Genomic DNA, 12,162 nt, shown 5'->3' with positions numbered 1-12,162 from the left:
CCACTATGCCATGCTGCCTCTCTACTGTATACATATAATGACTCAAAAGGCTGATTGTTTTTTAAACACAAAACAGGCAGCTTTAGATGGCTCTGATAAGTGTCCAACTCAGAACACGCTTTATTAAAATAGGGTTGAGTTTTTAAGGCAGAGCAACAAAAGGAAGGAAATTCTGTGGCGCAGCTGCCAGAACGCCCTTTGACTCAGCCCACTTGTTCCCAGGCTTGGCAGAACAAATGGTCATAATTAGAGATCTCCACTGCACTTGGCAGGGTTCGATATCCTGGGTGGTTCTGGAGAGAGTGAGGGAGAGTTAGGCATGAGCCATTTTGGTCTGAAATGAATACTTTCCCAATGACATGTAACCCTGCCTGATACCCACTGGGGTATGATTCGCCACAGGAACACATTACTCCAATCCTCAGCTGCAACTCAGCTGAGTTGTAGACCGAGCAGCGCTGGCGCCCAGGGAAAGCAAACACTTTTTTACCCGCTCTAACAACGGACAGAGGAGATGTTCGGTCACTCGAGGGCCCGGTGAGTGACCGTCTCCTCAGAAGCGGAGGGGATGCTCGTCCGATCATATTTCCACAAGGCCCCACCCGCACACGTGACTCTGGCAACTTCGTTCTAAATGTCCTCATTCATCAAGTTGAGATCTGGACCTTGTTGCTACCGAAATTGGCCTTTCAAGTGCAAAATAATGCACTAGTCTCCCAAGTATCTGCTCTTATAGAGCCTGGTCATGGGAGTTAGAAGAACATGGGTTCTAATCCCAGCTCTACCATATGTCTGCTGTGTGACCTTGGGCAGAAGCAGCATGGCTTAGTGGAAAGAGCATGAGTTTGGGAGTCAGAGGTCGTGGGTTCTAATCCCAGCTCCATCACTTATCGGCAGTGTGACTTTGGGCAAGTCACTTAACTTCTCTGTGCCTCAATTACTTCACCTGTAAAATGGAGATTAAGACTGTGAGCCCCACATGGGACAATCTGATCACCTTGTATCCTCCCCAAAGCTTAGAAGAGTGCTTTGCACATAGTAAGTGCTTAACAAATATCAAAATTATTATTATTATTATCCCAGCACTTAGAACAGTGCTTGGCACACAGTAAGCGCTTAACAAAAAAAATCATTATTATTATTATCATTATTATTATTATTAAATCACTTCTCTGGGCCTCTGTTACCTCATCTGCAAAATGGGGATTAAGACTGTGAGCCCCATATGGGATAGGGACTGGGTCCAACCTGATTACCTTGTATAGACCCCAGCGCTTAGAATAGTGCTTGGCACATAGTAAGTGCTTGATAAATACCATAATAATTATTATTATTATTCTCCTGGAAAGAATGGGGGCAGAAAAATAAATGCAACCAGCTTTCTTTACTACTCACCCTGCATATGTTGCCGTTTGTACTCAGAGAGTGGTTATTTGAATGGCTGTTTTTAAGTGAAAGTTCTGAATGTTCAATTCCTTTGAGTCTGACTGTGGGTTGGTTTGACATTTGCTCATCTTATACCACAAAATGACCCAAACATGACACAGAACATTGTCTACTGTGAGCCCCATGTGGGACAGAGACTGCATCTGACCTCTCTCATATTTGCCCCAGAGCCTAGTATAGTTCCTGGCGCAAAATCAGCACTTAACAAATAGCACAATTATTATTACTATTTAGAATGGTATGGAAACTATCCTGTGTTCAAATGCTCTGCAGTATTCTTTCACATGAATGGTGAAACTCTGTGAAAAACAGTCCGATGCACATGTGCGATGGTTATTTTTAAATGATATATCTTGGCTATTTCAAAAGACTTTTTTATATATCAGAAAGAATTTGTACTTTCTCATGACTCACTACTTACAAAATGGTGCCTACAGTGTTTGGACATCAGACAAATCTGCCATTCGGTGCTGGCCAAAGAAGTGTCAAAAACTAACCTGATTTGTGTTTCTCGTTGTGTCTACCGCTAAAAAAAACCCTTGCAGAATATTTCCCATTTTTCAGGACCACTAGGCTCCAGTGGGAATGGGAAGCAGCGGCAAGGAGGGGAAAGGAATTGCAGTAGCAGGAGCTGAAGCTGGGGCAGGGTGGGTGGTCGCAGAAAACTGCAATCAGGACAGGCAGAAGGCCGAGGCAGGGATGCAAGTATGGAACCACAGCTGCTGCTTTCTTCTGCTGCTGCTGCCTACGGGGAAAGAAGCAGCAGCAACTTGGCACCCCCATGGCCCAGTGGATAGAGCCTGGCCCTGGGAGTCTGGGTTCTAATATCAGCTCTGCCACTTGTCTGCTTTGTGACTTTGGGCAAGTCACTTAACATCTCTGGGCCTCAGTTATCTCATCCGTAAAATGGGGATTAAGACTGTGAGACCCATGTGGGACAGGGATTGTGTTCAAACTGATTAACTTGTATCTTCCCCAGCGCTTAATGCAGTGCCTGGCATATAGGAAGCGCTTAACAAATATCAGAAAAAAACACTGCATCAGGAGAGGCAGGAAGGCGGTGAGAGTCATGGCTCGTAGTGGGCCAAAGAAAAACCTAACCACAGGATGGGTCCAAGACAATAATAATAATAATACAGTATTTGTTAGGCACTTACTAAGTGCCAAGCACTGTTCTAAGCACTGGGGTAGATACAAGGTAATCAGATTGTCTCACGTGGGGCTCACAGTCTTAATCCCTATTTTACAGATGAGGTAACAGACACAGAGAAGTTAATTGGTTTGTCCAAGGTCACACAGCAGACAGGCGGAGGAGCCAGGATTAGAACTCACGTCCTCTGACTGCCAAGCCTGTGCTCTTTCCGCTAAGCCACGCTCGCCACCCGGGGAGCAGTGACCTGTACGTCATACTTCCTGTGCGGCAAAGACTGAGGGGTGGGAGGTTACAGAAGAAGAGTGAGGAAATGACAGCTTTCTTTATTTTTCTCCACTTTATTTTTTTTTTTTTTTTAGGGAAGTTGAAGTTGTTTCTGAGATTTTCTCCACAGATTTTCCCAGGGTAGCAGTTCCCCAAACCAACTTTTGACTTTATTTTCAAAGCCTGAAAAGTTGCAGCTCCCCACGCTTTCCTCTCCCCCAGGGTTTGCCACCAACTGAGGCAGAGGAATTCAGGCCGCCCCTCCTGCGTGACAAGCCGTCAGGGGTTCTTGGGGACTTCCAGCCTAGCTCTGGCTCCACAGAGCTCCCGCCTCTCCCAGACCCTCCAGTAATTCTTCCCTAAAGCCTTCCTGGCTGGCTCTCTCCCCAGCCCTTCTGCCCCTGGAAATTGACTGGCCAGAAACGTCTGACATACGATCAGGAGCTTCTGAAGATCAACCAAAATCCTTGCTGGGCATAATAGCAAAGCAGCATGGCCTAATGGAAAGAGCACAAGTCTGGGAGTCAGAAGGACCTGGGTTCTAATTCCAGCTCCACCACGACTGCTGAGTGACCTCGAGGAAGTCATTCACTTCTCTGTGCCTCAGTTACCTCATCCGTAAGATAGGTATTAAGATTGTGAGCCCCATGTGTTACGGAGACTGGGCCCAACCCAATTACCTTCTATCAACCCCCGTATTTAGAACAGTGCCTGACAAATAGTAAGTGCTTAACAGATTCCACAAAAAAGCTAATAATAGATGGAAAACAAACCTGGGCTAGTACGCATCAAGAAAGCTAATGGTTAAAGAATATTTTATAGTGTTAGTATCACAGATGGAAATAAAATAGTTTAATGTTGAACCTACAGCCTCGTGATGAAACTACGATATAACGGAGCACAAGTTGGCAATTTGAAGATAAAAATAATTATTCAAACCCTAATGGGAACTAACAATGTTTAGCTGCTCTGGAATCAAGCAAAAATGGTACAGTTTAAATCTTTTTAACCAAATTTATCTCAGTCAAACCTACAGAATTCAATATTGTAAAAACTATAAAATCACCAGTATAGTCTCTGGCTTTTAAAAAAAGCTAAGATTTCACTAACTTGAAAGCCATACCCTCAGAGGAACTCAAGCCAGAAGACTGCTGGGAAGGTTGAAAGGAAAGAACGTGCAACAACTGGAGAAAAATGCAATTATGCAAAAAATTTTGGAAAGTTTAGACATTGCCTTTCCTGGAACTTTAGTACATACTGTGCAAACACTCTGGGTTTCTTTCAAACCTAGGAACCTACAATTCAATTTTTTTTTTCAATTCAAGATTAGATTAACCATTTCCTTTGCCCCGCAAAGACCAAAATACTAACAACTGTTGTGGGACAAATGGAAGTGTCAGCTAATTTCCTAGTGGAGATGACACAGAAGGCTGTGGAGATGTACGACTGATTTGGAAGACTAATGCTGTGGCTGCCATATTCTAGCCCATTAAATTTGCCTCAAGCAGAGCTGGGTGGTGATTTTATTTAAACCAAGATCAATATGATGTGTGGTTTAGTGGAAAGAGCACGGGCTTGGGAGTCGGAGGTCATGGGTTCTAATCCTGGATCCACCACTTGTCAGCTGTGTGACCAAGCAAGTCACAACTTCTCTGTGCCGCAGTTACCTCATCTGTAAAATGGGGAAGAAGACTGTGAGCCCCACATGGGACAATCTCATTACCTTGTATCTCCCCCAGCACTTAGAACAGTGCTTGGCACATAGTAAGCGGTTAATAAATACCAATATTCTTATTCTTCTTATTATTGTTATTATTATAACCAAAGGTGAGGAGTCAGGCCCTTTTTGAGGTACTTCAGGGTACCGCAGCCCAGCCCTATTATATCACTTTCTCAGAGAAACTGGAAGGGGCATCAGGAATCCCACTTAACCTTACTGAACCTCTCAGTTCAAAAGCTGCAGTGGCCACACTGCAGAAACGGCTTCAGATACAGGGGCCCTACTTTCAGACCATGGTGGTGTAGCATCTCATCACCCCCCATCTACTCCTCAGAGAAGCAGACTGACCTAGTCGATAGAGCATGGGCCTGGGAGTGACAGGGTCCTGGGTTCTAATACCAGCTGCACTTACTGCGTGACCTTGGTTCTTTTTCTCTGCCTGATCTATGCTCTTCTCTCTCATCCTGCTGAGCATGTTTTACAATCATCTCCATTGTAATCTCCTCTTCTTCAAGTATATGACCCTTAAACCCTAATAACACTTTCTCAGGTTTAGACATAGCAATAGTTGGTGAAGCGCTTAGGCTTACTGTGTAACCTTGGGCAAGTCACTTCACTAATCTGTACCTCAGTTACCTCATCTATAAAATGGGGATTGAGACTGTGAGCCTCACGTGGGTCAGGGACTGTGTCCAACCTGATTTGCTTGTTTCCACCCCAGCACTTATTATAATGTCTGGCACATAGTAAATGCTTAAATGCTATAATTATTAATATTACTATTATTAACAAATACCATTTTTTAAAATGGCCCACACCAACCTGGAGCACCATAGCCACAGTTACTTGGGCAATCATGGCAGTGAAAGAAAATGAATACACTTCCTCCTTTTCTTCTCCCCACTTTCCACTCCTTCCTCTCTCTTTCCCCTCCTCTCTGTTCCTCTTTGGTCCAGCCCAGTTACAGGACCTTGTCTGAGGTGATTAGAATTCAGGTCACCTTAGGTATAGAACACCCTCCAATCAATCAATGGTATTCATTGAGCGCTTACTGTGTACAGAATCCTTTCTTAAGCGCTTGGGAGAGTACAATATAACAGAACTGGTAGACATGTTTCCTACCCACAAGGAGCTTACACCTACCCTCATAAGGTCAGTCCTCGGTGTAAGAGAATTGGGAGTTATTTAGCAACTTGGAGAGAGAAACGAGCCTGATCTACAATTTACTTACCAAGAGAATTCCCTTGCTCATGTTTCTGAGAGATGTCATCTTGGATTAAACTGCAAGTGCCTTCACCATTCATTATTCATTCAATCGCATTTATTGAGCGCTTACTGGGTGCAGAGCACTGTACTAAACACTTCACCAACTATTGCTATGTCTAAACCTGAGGAAGAGTTATTAGGGTTTAAGGGTCATGTACTTGAAGAAGAGGAGATTACAATGGAGACAATTGCAAAACATGCTCAGCAGGATGAGAGAGAAGAGCATGGATTTGGCAGAGAAAAAGAACCAGCAGAAAATCGGTTAACGCTAGCCTTAAAAGGAAGGCTTCTCAGCACCACTTCAACTGAACACGAATTAGAACGACCCTGGGAAATCTATAAAGCCGTGTTTTGTTGCCAAGGACAGACAGCAAGAGCTGCATTTGCTGTCAAAAACAATGACAGTCACTTACTCTGGGTAATGTTTTTAACCGGAAGGTTTCAATAGTTGTGTTTTTTGCTTTCTGTTGTTGCTATTGAATTATTCAACAGGTAGCATCCAGTAGACTCGGTTTATCATCTAAACCACGGTGAAAGTTTATAGACTGCTTCTCTTCGCTCATGTGAAAAAATTCACAATTGTCTGCGAATACCAACCATGAAGCATGAAGAAAATCTGCTCTGAACAAATGCATGGGGAAAGACTACCAGTTCAGGTAAAAAACAAACAAAAAAAAAACCAATGTTCTTGTATTCCATAGCAGCAAACCCTCTCTACTCAGGGTAGTGGTTGTTTAGCTTTGCCTAGCAGCTTTAAGTTAATGCTTCAGTGTGTTGCTCTAAAGGTACCTTTTGCAGATTTTTAATAGACTATTTTCACCTTGTTATAACTGGCCTAATGTAGCTCCTTTCTGGAAGGGATAACGTCTTGTGGCAAGCAGACCAACCTAAATTTCAAGGAGTGCTCTAAACTCTGTATCATCGGAGCAAAACTTTACTCTTTATAAAGGAATTTCTGCAATTTTTCTATGGAAAATAAAAATGCACCTTAAAGTACTTTGGTTCAAAGCTGGCTGTAAATAAAATTACACAGCAGACTCGCCACTTTCATTCAATGCAGGGTGGGAAATTTCCTGGAAAAACTATTACAAGCATATATCTCCATTATAGAATTCAATTCACTCCTTTGAAAATGCTTGCCAACTACCAAAAATAATTGAGGGGATATTTTTAAAAAAGATTAAACTAAAATGCATTCATGTTGGAACCTGCAGTGCTAACAAGTACATAGATCTAAATTGTTTATCCTAAATAGTGCAAACATTTGCTACAAATTTTTGAAACACTCATTCATACTTGTATATTTATGCATGTTAGCATATTTTATAGGACTGTTGAAGCTAATTTAACAGTTCACAAATGTATATTTCTATCAATTGCAAGACCCCTGTTGGTGTTTGATTTTTAAAAAATACCAACTTAAAGCTCCTTCAGTAAGGAATAAAAGATGAAAAAATTTAGAAGTCCATTTTTAACCTTTTCTTCTGAAGTGTGCAAATGTCTGCAGTCAGGAACTTTTCAAAATAAGGTCACTAAAATAATTTTCCATGCAGTATTTTAAAGGAAATAAAATGGAGAGGCTTTAAATATCATGAACAACATCCCAGATGCTCTGCCCTAATCACATATAAAGACCCCCAGATTTCTGATTTTATAAGCATAAACATAGTGCAAGAATCAGGCGAATAAAGACCAGCAATAGCAAAGCAAAAGGCATTGTAGAAAATGAACAAGAGCATATTATTTCATTATCATGTCCTATGTAAAAGTCACAAAAATATACATCTATCTAACATTTGAAAACTATGGATGAATAGTTGAACTAAAGCATGGCCTCATATAGGAGATAACTCTGATATTGGCCAACATTTTATAGATTAGTCCTATTCACCCTGTTAAAGGTACATTTGATCAGAAATGTAAGTAGCCGACTGGAAAACAGAATTACATCTTTTCTAGAAGAGTTGAACATCAAGAAATAAACCCATAGTACATCAGGCTGGGATTCTGTTTTTTACATGAAAATGGCTAAATGCAATAGAGTTTTCCCAGAGAGAATGTTTACTAGGATTTTTAAGGCCCCATCCTATTACATTATACATTATATTTGGCACATTAAGCATTAATTGATTGAAATTTTTCTACTTCAGGAAAAAAAAGTACTAATCTAGTTCCTGAGATTCCAGATTTACCTCACTGTGTATTTTTGAAATATCAAATGCCAGGATTTCATTTTCCACGCTAAACTATGGCAAATTGCTTTTGTGTATTTTGTTATGAAAGAAAAAGATTTTGTTCCCCAAGTATGCTGGCTTATCTCTCAGAAAATCACATTTTTTCCCCTTTGACTCTTTTTCTCACTTTCCACCTGAAATCAACTTAATTTCCTCGCCTGTGGTGGTAGTTTTTCTATGTCTTCGCACCCAATGGCTCCGCTATTTAACAAGCTTAGTCTTTGGCTATAAAAACAAAGGAAAATGTTGCATAAAAAGACAAGCTCTCCTCCCAGGAGAGAATGAATCATTTTCACTGCTTCTTCCCCATGATTGATTGAGCAGTGTTAAAAATCCTCAGCATAAAATAGGACATTTCCCCCTCCCCACCCCCTTTTAATCCTTTGCACAGCTCAAAGGTAACCTGTAATAACAATAACTGCTTTTTTCCTTTGCTTAGCCATCTGTATATTACACTCCAATGGCTTTCCAGGTGAAGTGTTATGTGAATGTTCTTGAGATGGGCTTTGCCCACGGATGACATTGTAATCTTTTTCCGCTTACTCATCCCAGGTCCTCGGATGTTGAAGAAATGCTACTCGGCAGGTGGGAATGAAGGATCTAACACCGCCAAGAATAATTAAAACCAGATAAATCCAGTTACCCTATAAATTCAAAGATGACTTAATCCCACTCTTTACCAGTTTTCCAACTGAATGAATCGGCCGGAAAGTGGGAATATACTTCTCTTTTTCTTTTGGTGACTGATTATTTGCCAGTTTCCCACACTGCTCTTGACAAATTTTCTCCCAGTGACTGACACACTTCACGTCAAGTCAGACTGCTTTTGGAAGATGCGCCTGATATTTAAGATGGAATTTTGTACACCTTTTGGCAAATCCTAAAACTTCAGCCACTTTGAGAACTGGCATTGAACGGGGGACTATGGATGTAATCTCTCAAGCCGGATCTTTAACCACCGAGATTTACTCGGGGGCAATCTTATCGGTCTCCTGTAATGTCACGACCTTTGAACTCAACACAACATACCCATGCACTGAAACCCCTCCTTTTAACATCAGCCATGACAAATCTGAAGAACATCGCCAGTACGTTATCGGGCTTTTCCTCTCGTGCCTTTACACCATTTTCCTCTTCCCCATCGGCTTCATCGGGAACATTCTGATCTTGGTGGTGAACATCAGCTTCCGGGAAAAGATGACCATCCCCGACCTTTACTTTATCAATCTCGCAGCGGCGGATCTCATCTTGGTGGCCGATTCCTTGATCGAGGTGTTCAACCTGGATGAGAAGTATTATGACATAACCATCCTGTGCACCTTCATGTCGCTCTTCCTGCAGATCAACATGTACAGCAGCATCTTCTTCCTGACGTGGATGAGTTTCGACCGATACATCGCCCTGGCCAAAGTCATGCGATCCAGCGCATTTCGCACCAAGCAGCATGCTAGGCTGAGCTGTGGCCTCATCTGGATGGCCTCCATTTCCGCCACCTTGGTGCCCTTCACGGCCGTCCACTTGCAACACACGGAAGAGATCTGCTTTTGCTTCGCGGATGTCCAAGAGATCCAGTGGCTCGAAGTCACCCTGGGGTTCATAATCCCCTTCGCCATCATCGGACTCTGTTACTCCCTCATCGTCCGCGTGCTCGTCAAGGCTCATAAACATCGGAGCCTGCGGCTGCGGAGGCAGAAAGCCTTACGCATGATTTTTGCGGTGGTCTTAGTTTTCTTTATCTGCTGGCTACCTGAAAACGTCTTCATCAGTGTCCACCTCCTGCAGGGGAGAGAGGCGGCCATTTCCTCATGCAACCAGTCTTTCCGGCACGCCTACCCTTTAACTGGCCACATTGTCAACTTGGCAGCTTTTTCAAACAGCTGCTTGAACCCCCTCATCTACAGCTTTCTTGGGGAAACCTTCAGAGACAAACTACGGCTGTACATAGAACAGAAAACCAACGTGTCAACCCTGAACCGCTTCTGCCACGCTGCCCTAAAGTCGGTCATACCCGACAGCAACGAGTCGACAGAGGTTAAATTTAGCAGTGCTGTGTAAAAGTGAAAAACTTCCCAATAGAGAACAAAAATATGTTCCATTAACCAAAATGCAAATAGGTAGCAAACTCAAAAAAAAAAATAGAAAGAAAGAAAGAATCTCTTGCCCCTAACAAGTTATCTTCACATTTAACCAAGATATTAGTATGAACTGGCTTGACTTGCAAGTTATTCCTATACAGGATTTGCAGAAATACTCACAAAAATACTTCCTTCACTTAGCACTGTGTATAGGCAACCATGATGCTATCGAAAAATACATATAATTTTAAAATGCTTTTATTTGGTAAAGAAAAGCCCACAGATGAAAAAATGATTATAGCCTGCTGCTCTTCGTATAAACACTAGGTACCCGCTAAGGAACAATGCGGCCAAAAGAATCGTCAATGCAAACTTGATTTTTTTTTTCAACATTCCAGTAGCCTGAAAAAACACAGCACCTGGATGAAAGTTAACTTCTGAGGCTACATCAGCCATTTTTTATGCAAAATGATTAAGGCCCTTCAAAACTCTTAAATTTGATCTGGCTGTGGGAGTTTGAATTTTCCCTCCAATTTTTAATCTACTGTGGCACCCCTGGACACTTTACTGAACCTGAAATCAAAACATTCCCTCAATTAAATAGTCCAGCTCTTAGAAAAGCTATCAGTAGCTCAGTTTCACTCTCCTCTTTCGTCAATAGGTAAATCAAGGCTCTTTTGACACAGATGTAAACTAGTCCTATGTTACTCGAAAGGCTTCTCCATGATGAAACACCTGTCCTCCTGTTTTTCTGGTTTGAGACTCTGATTTGTTCAATGTGTATGTTTACAGCAGTCTTTGCATTTAAAAGAAGACTGAATGTGATTGTGTGTATTGTCATCAAGTCTATTGTGGCCATCAGAGAACAGAATATTGTAGCATATTTGGTATAATTATTTGCCTCTGCAAAAGTAATAATAATGTAAGTGGCTCTAATTAAAATACTGAAAACCAATTTATTTCTCCTGCCATTGATCTGTCATGGAAAAATGGAGAGCTCCCTATATTCCCCAGTTCCGGCAGCCTCTGCGGGATCAGCTGAAAATACTGATCCAATCAATCTATCGATTGTATTTTTTGAGCACTTGCTGTGTGCAGAGCACTGCATTAAGTGTTTGGGAGAATACAATGTAATGTAAAGCAAAGGTATCCCCCACTTTCAACCTTTTACAAATAGGTTCCCCATCTTCAGCCCACAGAGGCGACTCATTAAGCACCGCTCATTGGCCCTCTGGAACTATCTGATCTGTAACCTGAAGCTTTAAAAGATCTCGCTTGCTTACCGGCCTCTATAAATTCCGATTACACTAAAAAGACTGCCCCAAGCTGTACGTTATCCACACCAGACTCAGATGCAAGGCATATCATTCCTTCCCAGCCTCCGAGAACTGGCATAAGTTTGGGTGTTAAATGCACATTACTCTTATGGTGGAATACGGAATTTCATAATGGCCACTGGCCAATCGGACAAAAGAACCAGAATAATAATAATAACGGTATTTGTTAAGTGCTTACTATGTGCAAAGCACTGCTCTAAGCGCTGGGGAGGATACAAGGTGATCAGATTGTCCCATGTGGGGATCACAGTCTTCATCCCCATTTTACAGATGAGGTAACAGGCAGAGAGAAGTTAAGTGACTTGTCCAAAGTCACACTGCTGACAACTGGCAGGGCTGGGATTTGAACCCATGACCTCTTGCTACTTAACTGCTTCTTAGGAAGGTCCAGTAGCCTACTGAATGACCATAGCATGACACAATCCCTGAGCCCACTGTTGGGTAGGGGCTGTCTCTATATGTTGCCAGCTTGTACTTCCCATGCGCTTAGCACAGTGCTCTGCACACAGTAAGTGCTCAATAAATACGACTGATTGATTAAACTTGTACGTTCAAAGAGTCCTTCAAATTTGCAGGTGCTTTGTGCCTACTGCCTTAAAAAAGCAGTGTAATCTAATGGAAAGAGCACCCACCTGAGAAGTCAAAGGACCTGGGTTCCAATCCTAGC

General features: G+C 42.2%; 1 protein-coding gene across 1 annotated transcript; it reads left to right on the top strand.

The window, feature by feature from the left end:
• Nucleotides 1–6,262: 6,262 nt before the first annotated feature.
• On the top strand, nucleotides 6,263–11,039 carry GPER1 (G protein-coupled estrogen receptor 1). Its single transcript, XM_038763907.1, has 2 exons — nucleotides 6,263–6,505; nucleotides 8,636–11,039. The coding sequence occupies exon 2, from the start codon at nucleotides 9,008–9,010 to the stop codon at nucleotides 10,136–10,138; it is 1,131 nt and encodes a 376-aa protein (XP_038619835.1). The 5' UTR covers nucleotides 6,263–6,505; nucleotides 8,636–9,007; the 3' UTR covers nucleotides 10,139–11,039.
• The last annotated feature ends 1,123 nt before the right edge of the window (nucleotides 11,040–12,162 follow it).

The sequence above is a fragment of the Tachyglossus aculeatus genome, chromosome 21, assembly GCF_015852505.1.
Source record: "Tachyglossus aculeatus isolate mTacAcu1 chromosome 21, mTacAcu1.pri, whole genome shotgun sequence".
Taxonomy (NCBI): domain Eukaryota; kingdom Metazoa; phylum Chordata; class Mammalia; order Monotremata; family Tachyglossidae; genus Tachyglossus; species Tachyglossus aculeatus.
The sequence above is the reverse complement of the archived record's forward strand: the minus strand, read 5'-3'. Positions and strand labels throughout refer to the sequence as shown.